Source organism: Heterocephalus glaber, unplaced genomic scaffold (assembly GCF_053883595.1).
Source record: "Heterocephalus glaber isolate CG9 unplaced genomic scaffold, H.glaber_assembly_v1.0 deba00001479, whole genome shotgun sequence".
NCBI classification, from domain to species: domain Eukaryota; kingdom Metazoa; phylum Chordata; class Mammalia; order Rodentia; family Bathyergidae; genus Heterocephalus; species Heterocephalus glaber.
In genome coordinates, this window is record NW_028258316.1 from 1252213 (window position 1) to 1269456 (window position 17244).

Below are 17244 nucleotides of genomic sequence, written 5' to 3' on the forward strand. Positions count from 1 at the left end.
CCAAGCGTCAGGAGCAGCTTGGGCTACTACGTCATCGTCAGCCTTTCCAGGACTGTGTCCCGTCAGCTATGCTCCACTGGTCACATAAAGCCGTCACCAGGAACGAACAAATGAACAGCTTTCGGGGGGGCTGGGCAGACATAACCAGGAAGCTCACAGGGCCACGTCACAACCCTACCAGCCCCGCCAGGCATCCACTCATACTGTACTAGAGAAGGTGTAACACCAGTCCCAGGCGGACACTTGAACAAACAACAACAAAACAGTTCTAGGTGCGAGCAGTTTCAATGGCAGCGCGTGATGGCAACAGGATGGCTCTGCAGACAGCAGCTGGTGGCAGGGTCACTTACGGGCACTAACTTCCAATACCACTTGGAGGGAGACTGCTCAGGAAGCAGGAAGGAAGGTGGAGAGGAGCGTCAGCAGCAGGTCCATGGGGCGTCGCGACACACGCTCGCTCGCACAGTGGAGGTGGGGACAGCCTCCCGTAAGCAAGGCTTTTGGGTACCTGTGACCTCCCCATGCCACAGCGCCAGGAGAGTCCCTCCCTCAGGCCCTCCAGACAGGAGGGTGGGCTGCTCCCAGCCACGCACCACTGCGGGTCGGGGCAATGCCTGCAATCCACACAGAAGCCCTGGGCTGCAGTCTGACTCAGCCCCATTGGGCTGCCAGGAGCTGGCCAGGGCAGTGTGCGGAGGGAGAACTATGGGGTGGGGGCTGCTCCCCACAGCCAGTGAGACCTCAGCTGCAGGCCAAGTCCTGCTCACGTGTGCTTGGCAAGAGAAAGACTGATGCCCAGAATGTGCAGCACACCCACGACACACACATTTCCCACCTGAGCCCCCACTCCGGGCTTCTCGGACGCCCACCAGCCACACTGCACCTGGGGGCCACTGCCGGGAAGCACCGGACACCGCAGGCAGCAGGCAGACCCCCATGCATGCACTTCGGGAAGCCCACTTCTGGGGGCCCGGGCCCCCACTCTTGCGTGGCCCGAGCCCGCCCAGCACACTCACACCCTCCTACAGCCCAACAGCCAGAGACCTCTTTCAGGGAGGGGTGCTGGGCTGCGGGCCGCCTTCCCAGGGCAGACTAGGCCGCAGAGCGGGGGCTGGCTTTGAGGGCCAAGTGGAGAGGACCAGCACACAGGCACAGGCCCAACCCTCAGGAAGCAGCACCAGCTCTAGCTTAGTACATTGCAGAGCAATCAGATTTGCCCTTTACCTTTTGATGAGCCGGGCTTTCCAGTAACTGCTGCTTTAACTTGACTTCCTTTTCTGTGATCTCTCTCATTTTGAGATTTACCTAAGGTAGAAGAGAAACACATTAGAGGAAGCTGCTCTCCCACACTAGCCCCACACCTCCAGCTCTGGCCTGGAGCCCCCGCTTCACCTGCTGCAGCTCTGGCCTAGGGTCCCGCCCACCTCTGAGCACTGCAGCCACAGGGCGGGCAGTGGCACTCGCCAGTGGCCCGGAGCGTGTGTGAGACACACGCTCACCAACGCCATCAGCAAATGTAAGGAGCCCAGTGGGGCACAGGTCACAGCTCCCCAAGCACACCAGACACCACCAACTGATCCCCCACAATGCCCTACGGATGCTCCCACAAAGCTAGAAACCTAAGTATTGCCTCCCGCAATCGCTAATGCACCACAATAAAACCACACGGGAAAGGGGTATGGGCCATGGTCAGAGCCATGATCGGAGGAAGAGGTGAAGCCTGAATATTTGTCATTACACAACAGGCGAGTCACTTGTGCAAACTGCACCATGAGAGCAAGCACACGCCTGTGACCCAGCACTGAGGAGGCTGAGGCAGGAGGACCACACACAAGCTCTTCCCACCTGGGCACCTTACAAGACCCCATCTCAAAATAATAAATGAAAAGAGGGCTGGGGAGGCAGCTCAGGGTGAAGCCCCTGTGTTCAACCCCAAGTGTTTAAAAAAAAGGATAACTTGTACTCTGTTTTTAAAACTCAAAAACAGATAAAGGAAAAATCAATACAGGTAAATATAAAAACCAATGAATTAGAAAACATGAAAAAGACATGTCCACAACCAAGTTTTGTAAGCATGATTAAAATCAAATCTAGAAGCTAGGCTTGGGGGCGCAGGCCTATAATCTCAGCACTGGGGAGGCTGAGGCAGAAGGTTCATGCATCTAAGGCCAGCCTGGACAACACAGCCAGTTCAAGGTCTGGACTACATAGTGAGACTCTGTCTCAAAGAACAAAAACAGAGCCAAAAAGTCAAATAAAAAACAAAACAAAACTACAACATGACACCTCATAATTTTTGAAGGAAAGTAAAACCACTAGAAAGTACCACATGAAAGTATGTATCCTCCTACTTAAAACAGAAATTCACTTCAGGTTTTTGACAGAAAGACCATTTTAAAAGCCAATATGATTGTATATTAGCACTAAGATAATCCAAGAGGAGACTAAACATGGCAAACTAAACATTTGCTACTATCTCTGACCTCTGTCAAACCACATGAACCAAAAATGTAACAGCTATGGGCCGGGGATGTAGCTCAGTGGCACAGCGCCTGCCTCGCAAGCACAAGGTCCTGAGTTCAATCCTGGGTACCAAAAAAAGGAACAGCTAGAAATCCACAGGAAAAAAAGAGCAACAGGGGCAAGATGGAAAAGCCGGTTCCGGAGGAGCGGAAGACAGGGCCACCGCCCACACCCGTGCCTGGGGAAGCAGGGCTGGAGCCAGGAGCCAGGAGCCAGAGTCGAACCTGGAACCGAGGGCAGAAACAGTGGGCAGAACCATCAGCCCCGCCCTGCTCTGCCAAGGAGCAGCCAGCAGCAGCCAGCAGACTCCAAGTGTGCTCTCCGGACAGAGGCCGCCAGCCAGGGCTCCAGAGCCAGCAGAAAACCTGATGCACACGCGCAGGCACAGCCAGAAGAGCCAAAGCTCCACGAGTTCACACCTGCAGGAAGAACCGGAAGAGTGGGGTTCAAGGGAGCAGTGGGGAAAGGAAGGTGACACAGGAGGAGCTGCAGGGCCCCCAGCCTGCCACGTGGGGCCTGGGGACCCTGGCGACCCGAGACACCGCCCAGGACAACCGGGGCTCAGAACTCTGCTCTCCTCCCGCCACATCCGCACGTACTGATGGTCAGAGGCAGTCAAGGCAGCGGCACCAGGGCCACAAAGGCCCTCATGGCTCCACGTCATCAAGAACACACAGGCTGCCGAGGTCCTCCGGGAGGCAGGAAAAGCTTAGCCCTTCAGCACGGTCGCACGTCCTGTGGAGCCGCACGGAGCGCGGCACTGTGGAAAGGTGACCACAGGGACGCCCATGGGCCTCTGTCTGAGCTGCACTGACCCTGTCTCGCACACCGTGAGACACTGTCTCTGACCGAGCGATGGGGCACTGACAGCTCACAGTATTTGTTTCTGGTGTCAAAATATGAATCTCAAAGGCCGGGGATTTAGCTCAGTGGTTTCGCCACCTGCTGTGCAAGCGCAAGGACCCAAGTTCGATCCCCAGTACCAAAAAAAAAAAAATGAATCTCAGACAAAAATTAAAATTTTGGAAAATCTGTCTCTGCCACCAAAAGCTAGATGGCTTCCCACTAAGAAAGACTCCTCTGGTGGGGTCAGTGGTAAGAGCAGCCACGTGACGTTTCGTGCTGTACCACGAAGGTCTGTGAGATCTAAACGACCGACACACGGTCTTATGAAACCACGGGTGCCGAAATCCCAGGAAAAAAGTGAGAGAGAGATGGGTTTTAATAAGGCAGGGCATCAAAAGTTCACTGATCTAGTATTTAGGGTACAAGAAGAACTCAACAACAAAACAAGATCTAGTTTTAAAACGTGCAGGGAATCTGAATGAGTATTTCTCCTAAGAACATCTGTAAACGGTCACAAGCACAGAAAAGAGGGCCCACACCTGCGGCAGGAGGGAACTGCAAACCGAAGCGGCAGCGAGATGCTGCCTCTTTCCCTGTACCCAGGAAGGCTACTCAAAAGCTAGCAGAAATGACGCGTGCTGACGAGGATGGAGAGAACAGGAAGCCTCACACGTGGCTGGTGGGAAAATCAAAGGGCACAGCGGCTGTGACAAGTCTGGCGGCCCCTGAGAAAGTTCAATGGAGTGACCATGTGACCCAGCAGCTTCCCCCTCCGTACACACCCACACAGAGCGAAGACATGTGTCCACAGGAAAACTTACACACAGCAGCACGAGTCACAAGCATCACAAGAAGCAACACCGCGAACGTCCACGAACTAGCAAGTGTATACACCAAGCACGGCAATCGTGCGGGGAATCCTGCTCAGCATGGAGGAACGAAGCACCAGCACCTGCTACAACACAGATGAAGCTGGGAAACATTACGCTCCTGGAAGAAGCCAGACACAAAACCACATATTACACGATTCCAGGTACATGCGACCTTCGCCCTGCTGCATCAACTTCGATGCATGAAGGACAGGAGCAAAGATCGGCAAAGTACTCCAGGTGTTGGGCGGGTCCTGCAGTGCGACCTTGGAGACACCACAGGGTCTCACCCACTCCCTCCAGACTGGTCTCCTGCTCCCCTTCCTGCCCGGCCCGCCATCCCCCGCCGCCAAGCTATTCTGTGCTGTGACAGCTGGCCAAACCCTGAGCCACCGGAAACCTTCCTGAGGCTAGGTCGTGGGCATCAGGTATCGCTGCAGCGATGGGGAAGCTGACGAACAGACAGGAACTGTCCAGAAAAGGACACCCACCAGGACCAGACGGGACCCAGACTGCTGGCCAGGGGCTGGAGGAGGGCAAGGGGAGGCTGCCAGTGTCCTGGTGGCTTAGAAAGGTGCTCTGGAGCCACACAGTGATGTCAGCTCAACAACAACCTTTGCATAAAAATGGTGAATTTAATGTCAAGAGAATTGTATCTCATTTTTTAAAAAAGATAACTGATGATGGTTCAAGCTCCAAATAATCTTTGAGAAACTACCGCTGTCAAGTTTGGTGGCAGGATCAACAAGAGATGTGCATGTGGCCCCCCTGCCTGCGTGGAGCCAGCTCCTCAGAAACCTCCCTCGAGCAGCAGCAGCGCAAGTGGGAGATCCAGGAGCCCCTGGCCAGCCACATGGGAAAGAAGCCTGCAAAACTGCATCACTACCTTCCAATGCTGTGTCGGGAAATATGGTTATTTTCATTAAAACAACATTATTTATATGAAAAGAAGAGCATTCACTGCTCTCTTTAAATAGTCTTATTTTTAGTTTCTAACATGGTAAATACTGATAAACTACAATTTTCTTAAAAAGTTCTTTGATGTTACAGTAACTCTTAAAAGTATAAATGGACCCTGAAACAAAAAAAATTGAGTATTTTGATCTATAAAAAAAAGGACACTATGCAGGTAAATCCTAGAGACTTCTATTCTTGATTTTTAACTACCATAAAAGCAAAAACAAACAAACGAAGGCAACAGGCCAGCAAGGCGCAGGGGAAGCACGTGGACGCCCACAGCGGCCTGAGATGCAGCCCTGCGAACGACAGGGATGAAATGGGGCTCTAAGGACACTCAGCCCCAAATGAGAGCTGAGGAAAACAAGAGGTGAGATGAGCAGAAATCCAACAAGGGGGCGGTCCAGCCGTGGACGACCGCACTAAATACGGCAGTCGCCACATGCTGACCACAACGCTGGCACAAGTAACTCATTTTAAATGGAAAGACACGGGCCGGGGATGGAGCTCAGTGCTGCCGCCTGCCCCGCAAGCACAAGGTTGCGAGTTCAATCCCTGGGACCAAAAAGTAAATAAATAAATGAATGAATAAACGGAAAGACAAGAAGTCAAGCCAAGGAGAAGAAGGGAAGGGTTTTCAGTAGAGACTTGGGGAGACCACATCCCTGGGACAGGACTGCCACGGCCGCTGGTGACCCGGGACAGCTCGTAAACTCCCCAAACTACCGCGGCCCCAGAAGGCAGTGCACCTAATCAGATTCTCAAGATGTGCAAAGCAAAGCCCCCACAGGACAGAGTCGTGAGGTGACCGAGGCCACGCTGGAGACCCCACAGCTTCCTTCCCTCGAGGAACTGACAGGACCGGGACTTGGGGTGGCCGCAGCTACCAGCGCTGGCACTCAGAATCCCTGGGCCATCTCGCTCACAGTGCACCTGCTCCAACTGCAGCATCAACCCAAAATGGAAACACCAGGAGACCTGGAGCCCTCTTCCAAATATCCTTAAGTACACAAGTACCACCGGGCACACTGGCGTACGTCACAGTCTCGGCTATCTGGGAGGCTGAGACGGGAGTTTGCGAGCCCAGCTTGGGCAACAACGTGAGACCTTGCCTCAAAAAACAAAATTCATCAAAAGCGTTCCACATAATCCACTGATAAAACAAGCATCTACTGGTGAAACTGAAAATATTTTAAAGTGAATGATGAAATGTGCAACATATCCAAATGCATGGGGGCTGGGAATGTAGCTCCATGACAGAGTGCTCCCCACACATGTGCAAGGCCCTAGGTTCAGCCCCTGGCATGGGGATGGGCACAGGGATGAGACAGAGCAAAGCAGGAGATATCAACCACTGTCAGTGTTTACATGAGAAATGAAGAGGATTCCAAGTGAACTGGTCTTCTACGCTAACACCAAAAAAGGGGAGCTGCCCAGCGAGGCCCTCAGGACCTCAGAAGGGAACCGCTCCCACAGACGGCTCCGCCCTGAGGGGAGAGCATCCTCCACACCCCGTCCCGTCCCGTCCCATCCCGGGCCAGTGTCACCCTGCTGCCTCAAGGAGGAAAAGGGACTCGAAGAAAAAACTGCAGGGCCCAGGGATTTAGCTCAGGGGTTTCGCTGCCTGCTGCGCAAGGACCCGAGTTCGATCCCCAATACCAAAAAAAAAGAAAGAAAAAACTGCAGACGTGACAGCACACCCAGCAACTGAATTGCGCTATAGGAGTAATAAGCACAACGCACTGGTATCTGGCCTGGGCTTGAGAGGCTGGGCCAACATTCAAAAATCAAGCCACAAAATTCAGTTATCAACAGACTGAAAAAGAAGACATATGTTTATCTCAGATATAGAAGAAGCACTTGGCAGAATTCAGTATGTGCTCATGAAAACCACTGCAAGCACACTAGGAATAGAACGGAGCTCCCCACGGAGGGCCGCTGGGAACAGGGCAGCAGATGCCGCCACTGGAGGAGCAAGGGCCCCAGGGGGCCCGAAGTGGCGCGAAGGGCCAGATAGTTTTGATTAGAACAACTAGCACACACAGAGAGGAGAAACTGCAGGCTCCTCCCGGACGGTGCAGCCCTGCAGCTAGGGGACTTTAGGACGTTCCGGGCGCCACTAGGACTGACGAGTAAGTGCAGCAAGTTATAACGTGTGAAGTCGATACATGCATTACTAAGTGCATTTCTTTAGACTGGCAGCAAACAACTAAAAATAAAATGAGGACACCACCACTCACAACACGACCAAAGCACTGAGAACCTAGGCATAAATTTCGGGAACTGTACGTCGGGCGGTAACACAGCAGCTCTCCCCAGTTCTTCAAGATTCGACGTGTCCCCAACCAAAATGCCAGCAGGCCACCTTGGCAGAGAGGGGCATGCTGATTCTGAACCCCACATGGACATCACCACACAGGTGGGCTTACGCACGCCTGTGACCCTAGCACTCAGGAGGCTGAGTGAGGCAGGACGATCACGCTGAGCTGGAGGCCAGCCTGGGCTACATAGTGAGACCCTGTCTCAAAAAGCAAAATTAAAATTGACGTGGACTTGTGGATGACACACAGAAGCTAACAACAGCTTTCCAGTAAAAAGGGTGTAGCGCAGAGACGCAGACCGTCCACAGCCCCAACGCAGCTCTCCATTCCCGATACCCACACAGCCTGGTAACACGAGGAAGGCCTAGCGGAATACTGAGCAAAATACCTGAACAGCGCGCGACCAAAGCACAGAAACAGGCCGGGGAGTTAGCTCAGTGGTTCCACCGCCTGCCTTGTAAGCACAAGGTCCCAAGTTCAATCCCTAGTACCAAAACAAAAGCACAGACACAAACATCACACACAGGAGGATTGCTGCACATTCGAGGCCAGCCTGGGCTACAAAGCAAGGCCCTGTCTCAAAGCAAAACAAAAGTAGAACCTGGCAACAGCCATGCGCCAACCACCAGGGAATGGCAAGCGGCGAGCAGTACTCTCCTACCAAGGCCACTGACCAAGTACACACAGAACGCTAGCGGCAGGTGTGATACTGCAGGGGAACTGGAAGCCACTCTGCTCAGTGACAGAAGCCAGGCATGAGAAGCGCACAGAGCACACGCCAGAGAGCAATAATCCCCACGAGCAAAGCAGCTGGGCAGCGGCACAGGAGCCAGCTCCCGGGAGCACAGAGCAGTGCTCCAGGGCACTGACGACGACGCCTGGACCATGCAGGGTGTGAGCAGGATGAGCCCTATCATTGTGACATCCAGGCGCACCCATAAAATCAAACAGGCTCCAGGGAGGCTCCTGGTGGGCAGGCAGCGGACCTGGACAGCCACCAGAGGGTGGCCCAGACCACACCGGACAGGAGGTCGGGGACGGTGGGCTCAATGGGCAGCGCCCACCCAGCACTGGGGAGACCTCGCATCCAGGGCAAATCATCAGGGTGGGGAGGGAGAGGCGAGAGTCACCGAGGTCACAGCACACACAAGGCCCGTGCCCAGAAGCACCACACATTCATCTAATCATGGAGGCACCAGGTAAAGTGGTGGGCACCCGTGGTCCCAGCCACACAGGACGCTGAGACAAGAAGGTCCCTTAAGCCCAGGAGGGAGGCCAGCCTGGGCTACACAGAAAGATCGTAGTTCAAATGTAAAAGTTAAAAAATACATAAGGAAGCAGCAGCTAGAATCAGCACATGAGGAAAGGCAGGATATTCTCGGCAGCTCCAGCGGCTTCTGGTGGCTGAGCAGCAAGGGGAGCCACACAGGAAGCCTGCCCCTCATGCTCCATCCTGAGCAGCTTTGCAGGTGAGGAGGCTCACGACCCAAGGGCCCACGAATGACTGCATGGCATTCCTGCCACGCGGCGTGTAGCCACACTGTGAAAGGGGAAAGTGGTATCCAGGAAGATACCATGTGTCCAAGGGCTGAAACACCTAAAACAGAACGTTCCTGCTGCACACAGGGCCCAAAGAAAAATAAAAATTCGCTGTTTGGGACGAGGGCTTAGCTCAGTGGTTCTGCTGCCTTCCTCAAAAACGCAAGGTCCCAAGTTCGATCTCCAGTACCGAGAAAAAAAAACACCCACCGTTGGTTGCAGTCACACATGCACTGCATTCTAACGCCTCCTGCCCTGCTCTCGACGCTCAGAGTCAGGCCTGCGTTGTTTCACCAGTGTGGGTGTCGTGCTGACCCCAGGTAACGGGACCGAGCAGTCGTCCGGGGTGGGGGACAGGAGCTGGCGTCAGGGACAGGCCGGGCACCCACCTTGTTGATCCAGAACACCATGGCGTCCTCGAGGTCATAGGGCAGCTCTTTTGAGGCGCTGAACGTGGAGAAGCGCTTGACGCTGGCCACCACCTTCTCAATGCTGATCATCTCCACAGTGTAGGCCATCATCAGGGCATCCACCATCGCCATGTGGGCACTCTGGGGGCACAGGCGGCAGCTGGCACCCTAAGCTTGCCTCTTCCACATCCCGGTGCGGGGCCCCACCCAGACTCACTCCACACCGACCTGAAACTCCCATCCCCTCAGGGTGGGCAGGGTGCAGGGCACCCGAGGTGGCCAGGGCTGGAGGGAACTGCAGCCTCACCTCAGGCAGAGCGCAGCGGAAGCGGCTCTCTGCTCATGTCCAGAAGGGTCCCTCGCTTCAACAGGAGCACGCTGCACACATGCAGATCTCCCGGCCAGGGCTGGCCCAACACTCACCATCTTTACAGGGGCGTGGCCGAGGTCGGCGTCCGTCACCGGGGTGTCGTCACTCTCCATCACGTAGATGCCTTTCCGGGACAGGGCCTGGATGACTGACTGGTGCCCTTGCAAGGTGGCCGCCTGGTCCCCTTTGAGGATGAGGCTGCAGACACGGCAGTAGAGCTCACTGGAAAGGAGCAGCTTGATAACGGGCGGCTTGATGTGCTCCTGCTCATACTGGTCGATGTAAAAAGGGTCTCTGAGGTCCTCAGGGATGTTGTCTACGACAGGAGAGAGCGGACACAGGTGTGACCCGAGGAGGGTGCACAGCAGGATGCCCTCTGAAACTCGGACAGAGGCCACAACTGGGGCTGAGCAGCCAGTCTAGCACAGCAACAGCCAGGCCTGGGGCCGCTGTAACTGCAACAGTGACAGAACATGGCAACCGCCTTTCCTCCTCCTCAGACCCAACAGTGCTCAACCCTTTACACGAGCCCACGTCCTCATCGCTACCTCACTGAATCAGGGTGAGTGCCCCGCACCGCGGGCAAGGAAACAGGAATCATGCCCAGGGCTTGGGGCCAACCAACTCTGCATCCACACAACCTGCCGCCTGACACACGTGCCAGGGAGCTACCCACAGGCATGCAGGGCAGATGCACTACCACTGCTCCACCTTCTCGCACCTCCCACTGTGTCCCCTGAAGGCATCTGCAAGACAAAGTCCCAAAGGAAGCTCCTTCACCAGGGCCAACAGCGCACACTCTGCCTAGACTGCAGGGCGGCGCAGGCTGCAGCACCTGGTGCCTTCTGGAGCCGTCCTCACTTCCAGAAGAGTTCAGAAGGGGCTACCATCTCCAGGAAGGCTGCTGGACAAAGCCCAGGCACACCCAGCCCCGAGGCAGCCAGGACATGGGCTACTCACACCGCGGGGCGCCCACACTGTGACACCTGCCAGACCAGGGTGGAGGCCCATGGGCAGCTGCACTTCGGGGCAACTCAGCAGCACCCTCCTTTCTCTGCTCCTCCTCCTCCTCTCAGGGGCTATTTTCTGAGCCCAGTCTAACTGTGAGTGTGGGTCTGCCCTGGCCCACACCCCTAACACTCCCTTGGCTTCCTCTCTCCGCACAGCGCGCCAGCGTTCACAGCACTGCAGTTCTGTACCACAGTGCTGCACCGCTGTTGGTCACCACAGCAACCCTGCAGGGGCCTGCCTGCAGGAGCCGGGGCTCCACCCAGGTGGATGTCCCCAGGTGCCAATCTCAGTCCTGACCACAGCTGGCAGCCACCTACCCTGAAACCACCAGTTCTGAAAGCGATCACAGCAGTAGCAGAGGGAATCACCCCAGTGTAGGGCGCCACCTTGGGGCTCCGACTCCCGCAGGGCATCAGAGCAGGGACAACAGGGAAGGAGCCACCCCACATGTGGGAGCAAGATGTCACAGGAAAAGGCGCAGCAGCCAGGGACAAACGGGCACCGCACAGACTGAACAAGGGGAAGGCACAGGCCGGGGCCCTGTAATCCAGCCGTGGTCTGAGGAGCTCTCACCGGCCACCAGGAAAAGGGTGCCCCTGCAGCAGCAGCCCAGTGACCAGGGCGCCTGGCCAGAGCCACTGTCACCTTCCTCTGCTCTCCTTCCGCATGCTGCTGCCTGGGTCTCACTTTTCCACAGACTGTGAGAGATGTGTCCTACCTCCCACCCAGGTGGCCCCATTCTGCCTGTGGCTTGAAAGACCAGACAGATACACAGCAACCACCAAATGCATATTCTGGCCCCAGCCCTTCCCTAAAGCACCTGAGCCCCTGAGCCCCACTGGCTGGCCCAGGCCACCCTCCCCTCTGGCCTGGACAACTGGGAAGGCTCCGCCCTAGGTGAGCAGAAAGCAGCAAAGCTCGGGAAGACCTGGCAGGGTGCGGCCTCCGGGTGCAGGGCAGGGGCTCAGGGCAGGACAGACACAGGCTCTGCAAAGCTGGCCTGCAGTGGGTGCCAGGAGGGCCCAGAGCAGCTGCTGGAGCCTGCGGCCACAGCGTGAAGACACCCGACGTGAACCCAGGAGCTGCAGACTAGGGAACTCGGCCAGGCAATGACCACCTCAAATGATCGGACCAGAAGAAATGTTTCCCTGGGTCACTTCACCTCTGCATCCTGTGCACACATGAACCACGGAAGCCATTCCTACGCGCTTCAGAGTCACCACAGGGAGCTCACAGGCCTGGGGGACGCACTGGCAAAAGCTGCGAGCCCAGAGTCCCCAGCCCAGTCACAGAAGCGCCGCACTCAGTGCCAGGCTGGCCACACCTCCACTGACCACTCGGCCATCAGAAGCCACAGGAGCACAGTCAACAGCTATCAGTCAGCAGCTATTTTTAAAGCAGCTTTGTAAATGTCTCAGGCCTATTTCTGGTGACTTATTTTTCATTTCTTCTACAAACCAATGAGACTGTTAGAATTACTCACCCAACAATCACTGAGCACCTGTGTAAGCCATGAAAAGCAGGGGAATGCGGGGGCCCAGGGGTAAGGCTCTGGTGAGGACAGAGAAGCCAGCAGGCACCTTCCACCTGGCAGGGGCACCACCCAAGACACAGGAGAGGAGGTGGCCCAGCAAAGTAAAAATGACCCTGCACAGAATTTTAGGAAACAACACCGTGCATAGCTGCATGGGAGACAAATTCAGTGTCTCACCAATTCGTTGCACAAGTTCTCAGCTGAGCGCCTGCTACCTGCCCACCCTCACCACGGGGCCATCAGAGGTGGGCAGGCTCAGGTGCTCTGGGTGCACACCAGGGAGGACGGCCTAGGCCAGGCTGGTCAGGGCTCGGGAGCTGGGGGACGAGGACATTCCATCTGCTGGTGTCCCCGATCACAGAGTGGAGGACAGGTCTGGACACCAGAAGGTCATTCCGGTCTGATGACAGCAAGTGGCCTGGGAGGAGGTGGAAGTGTCCATCTCTCAGCCAGAGACGTGTGAGCAAAGCACAAAGATGCCTAGCTTCTGATCCTGACCCGATACTACGACAGGAGCCAGGGAGCTGATGGGGAAGGTGGAGCTGTGGCCTCCACAGGAGCTCAGAGCACCCCCATATGCCTGCAGGGCTCTGACAGGGAAGCATGCACAGGGATCACAGGCACAGGACAAAGGGATGGCATTTGGCATCTAGCATCCACACATATAAACTCAGGCCCAGGGGCTGAGTCTCCCAGGCAGAGGGCACAGTGAGAACCAAGCCTGGTCGAGGCAGGCTTCGGAGCACTTGGTGGCAGGCAGGTGTAGGAGAGAAGCCAAAGGAAGAAACCAAGGGTGGCCAGAGGGGGCTGGGCACAGCTCAGAGGATGAAGACATCTCCAAGAGACAGAGACCGCCCACCCACGCCGAAGACCAAGTACAAATGGCAGCAGAGCGCCCCTGAGCTGAGCACAGGGAAGGGCCCAGGACCAGGTGCGGCAGTTGCAGAAGGAATGAAGCAAGGAAGGCGAGACGCGGGCCCTGCTCTGGGGAAGTGGGGGCCAGAAGGCTGGCTTAAGGGCTGGAGAACCGAGGCTGGGTTTCACTGCTGCTGCTGAACACCAGCCAGTGGAAGGGTGGAGGCGGCCCGGGGCAGGTCCAGAGTCAGGGAAGCAGGGGCTGGGAGTACAGGAGCCCCAGTGACACCTGGGGAAGCAGGCGCTGAAGTGGAGTGCCAGGGATGGAGCAAGGGGTGAGTGATGATGCGACAGGGACCGCAGGCAGGCAGGGGCGACAGCAGGCCTCTTGGGGAGCAGGTGCTCTCGCTCTGTTGGCTGGGCTGAGCAGGGGCAGAACTCTGCCAGGTGGGGAAAGGCCTCTGAAGGGAGCATGGACCGGAGTTAACGCGGGGCCACAGGCTGCTCTTCTGCTTGGCCTCTGCTGTGGGGCTGCATGAGGACCAGGCCATCCGCCCAGGGTGGCACCTGGGGCAGATGCAGGGCACAGGGAGCCCACGGTGGGCCTCAGCATCACCCTTATCACTGGCATCACTGTTCCCAGATTCAAGGAAGCAGCGCAGCCATCGCCCTCCGCCACACTGACCCTGAGCAGGGCTGTGGCGGACACGCCCACACCAGCCCCAGCCCCTCCACAGCAGAGGCTGCAGGCCGTGGGCAGGGCCAGCTGTGGCCACCACCTCACCCAAAGCCACACACTTCAGCCAGCTCCATTCAACCCCACGGCAAGGGTCAGCCAGCCGCACGCAGGACCCCATAGCTCCCCAGTGCCGGGCCTCCCAGACCCCAGCACACCCGCTCACTGCAGGGTCCTGCGGCAGGCTGGGCACCATGGGCCTGGAGCGCAGGGGTGCAGGACCCCTGGGTAGCCTCCAAGGGGGAGGCAGCCGGAGATCTTCCGGCTCCAGACCACCACCACTGCACCTCAGCTCTGCCCCGGAGGTGTCAGCCACGAGGGAAACGTGAGCTGCCCATGAGCCAGGCACAGCACTCAAGAGGCTGGGACTGCTCAGCCCAGGAGTTCCAGGCCATCTGGACTGCACAGTAAGACCCACCTCAGAAAAGAAAAGGGCTGGGGTGCAGCCCGGTGGCGGCACACTTGCCTTGCGTGCACAATAACAAAAAGCAAAAGCAAAAAGCCGACCCGGCCACTGCAGGGCCACATCCATTCCACCCATGGTAGAAGGAGAGGCAAACTCGAGGAGAGGTGGCCTCCACACTGCCCCTGCTGCACAGGCTCAGGCCTGAAGGTGCACAGGCTCTGCTTCCTTCCAGGGCCAGGAAGGCAGCCCCTCGGAGGATGAAGGGATCTTTGCCCACGTGTGAAAGGGGGCCCACTGCAGCCACCTTGCCAACAACTGTGAGAACCACACACAGCCCCGATCTCACACGGTGACCCACCAGAAGGGCCACGTGCTGTGCACAGTAAGCTGCAGCCCTTGGGGCCAGGGCCGGCTGCTAAACAGACAGAGCACCAGCATCACCCGGATTCCTGACAGTCCCAACATGTACTGTCCAAGGGTCTGATATCCCTCCCGAATCCCTCAACACACGAGAAAAAACAAAAACAAGGAAACTGTAACTCTCAAGAGAAAAGCAATCAACAGATGTGACCCAAATGCTGGAACTGTCCAACAAAGACGATAAGGGATTATTACAACGTTGCTCCAGAAGTGAGGGCAAGCATCTCAGGGAAAAAAACCCTAACACAAAACCCTAAGCAAACAGGAAAGAAGCCCAGTGTGCAGGGAAACCAAAAACCACAGCAGAAGGCACCCAGGTGCCTGTGAACAGAGAGATGGGCAGGAACCCGCACCACAGCCCTCCTGCCAGGCCCGGCTGCCCTGACTTCACCCTGAGGCGCGGGCCCAGTGCCCCAGACACTGGGAGCTCGACAGGGAGCCCACAGGAAGGGACCAGGCTGCACCACTGGCCCATCACCCCAACTCCAACGCAGGGACAGCTCTTCTGCAAGGTCAGGCCCAGCAGAGGGACAGACACCTCCCCAGGCACCAGTGACAGAGGGCCAGGGGAGTCCGCACACAGGCCAGGGCGCCTGCACCCTGAGGCCCACAGCACGGGCACCAGCCGTGGAAGTGTCGCCACGGAACTCCCCAAGGCCAGCACACAGGAAAGTAATGCGGCACCAGGGAAGTGCAGCCCGCGAGACCAAGACAAGCTGAACGGGCTGGGCCCACACGACAGCAAGACAACAGTACACAGAAGAGTACTCTGCACCGAGTGGGGCAGACAGGGCAGACGGCACTTCGGGGGGTGGGTGGAGGCCTAGTTCAGGGCCCTGACCACAGGCAGCAGGAGGGCAGTGCGCACTCAGCCGCTGCGCAGGGCTCTGCTGCCAACAGGACCATGGAGGCAGGCTCGCCGGCCGGCCAGCCGGCCCAGGAAAGTCCGCACCCAGACAGCCACTGCACCTGCACACGGGGTCTGCCCTCTCTCCTGGGAGACCAGTCCTGACTTGAAGAGGAGGCCAAGAAGTGCAACTGTTTCCAGCATTTCACCAGCGCCTAAGGACAAAACGAGGACCCTAGGACCTGCCTGCAGCCTCCCCTCGCTCGGGTGCGGGCAGGAGACAGGTGAAGCAGACTGGTCTCCACTGGGGAGCCATGGAGCTGCAGCTGAGAGAGGCACGGGACTGGCCACTGGCTGCCAGCGCCTACCAGAAGCGGGTGTCAGTCCTGCCTGCAGAAAGATACCACTCAGACCTCGGATCACTCCCAACAGCTGTGTTCCAAACACAAATATCCAGCACACGATCCACAACCACTCGACATAAAGAACCAGGAAAACACAACCAGCAGTCAAGGGAAAAGAATTGAGAGGCCAACCCCATGATGACCCAGAGGCTGGGTTGCCAAAGGGCGTGAGGCGTGGGCCTTCACAGGCAGAATGCAGAATGCAAACTCCTGAAGAAAAAAAAAAACCTCAATTCACATTCAATAACAGAACTGCGTTAGAAAGTAAAACAATATGCCATGCAAACATTATTTAAAAGAAAGCAGGTGCCGGGGATTTAGCCCAGTGGTTCCGTCGCCTGCCTTGCAAGCACAAGGACCTGAGTTCGATCCCTGGTACCAAAAAAAAAAAGAAAGCAGGTAAGAAAACACCAGTGCTCAGGAGAAATAAAAACAAAAGAAACAAATCAGAATTCCTGCACTGAAAAAGACAAAGCCAACACAAAACTCATTGGATGGACTCAACAGGAGAATGGAGATGGCAGAGGAAGGAGCCGGTGACTGATAACAGAGCAAGGGGAGGCACAGAGCCTCAGCGGTCACTGTGGGAAGCATGCAAGACACCAAGACCTTATGCCTGCTCTGCCACGGAGCTACCGCCTCAGCCGGATATAATGGGTTGCCAGGTAACAGCTCAGACCCTGGGGAGATGAAGATAAGCTCAGAGTGTGCTGAAGGGCGAACAATGAGACCAAGGAACGCAAAGACAGCAGAGAAGGAAAAGGACAGACATCAGGTGTCAGGGAAAAGGAGCTGGAAGCCCAGAAAGACAAAACATAGGCAGAAGCAGGAAAGCAGATGTGGATGAGAATCTTCCAATACATGTAAAAGTCACAAAACCACAGCTTCAAGCAGCACTACAAAATGCCTGCCAGACTAAAAAAAGAAACCCAAACACCAAGAACATCACGGTAATGCTGATGACATCCCCAGACAAAGGCTCTTTTCAAAGCAGCCAGAAGGGGTTTCTGGTCAGACCAGGTCAGCAGGCTCCTTCCTCTCTGCCTGCCTGTCCACAGCCTGGCAGCTACAAGCCCTGAATAGCTCAAGGACTGGCAAAGGAGAACACTGGGAGGTGGGGAGGCTGTCCTGGAGCTTGCTGAGTCCCTGGTAAGCACGGAAAGTGCCCTGCCCTGCCCAACAGGGAAGGCAGAACA

The 17244-nt window shown here is 56.5% G+C and overlaps 1 protein-coding gene across 3 annotated transcripts in view; it reads right to left on the reverse strand.

Moving 5' to 3' along the window:
- The window catches only part of Camsap1 (calmodulin regulated spectrin associated protein 1), a 48809-nt gene that overhangs the window by 20601 nt on the left and 10964 nt on the right, over positions 1-17244 (reverse strand). For 2 of the 3 annotated variants that reach the window (XM_004848877.4, XM_004848876.4), the window contains exons 2-5: positions 9889-10151; positions 9445-9606; positions 1225-1305; positions 351-383 (exon numbers count right to left, since the gene is read on the reverse strand). In XM_004848877.4, coding sequence (XP_004848934.2) covers positions 351-383; positions 1225-1305; positions 9445-9606; positions 9889-10151 — 539 coding nt within the window. The remainder of the gene's footprint in view (positions 1-350; positions 384-1224; positions 1306-9444; positions 9607-9888; positions 10152-17244) is intronic. The other variant, XM_013073832.3, reaches the window with a different exon arrangement.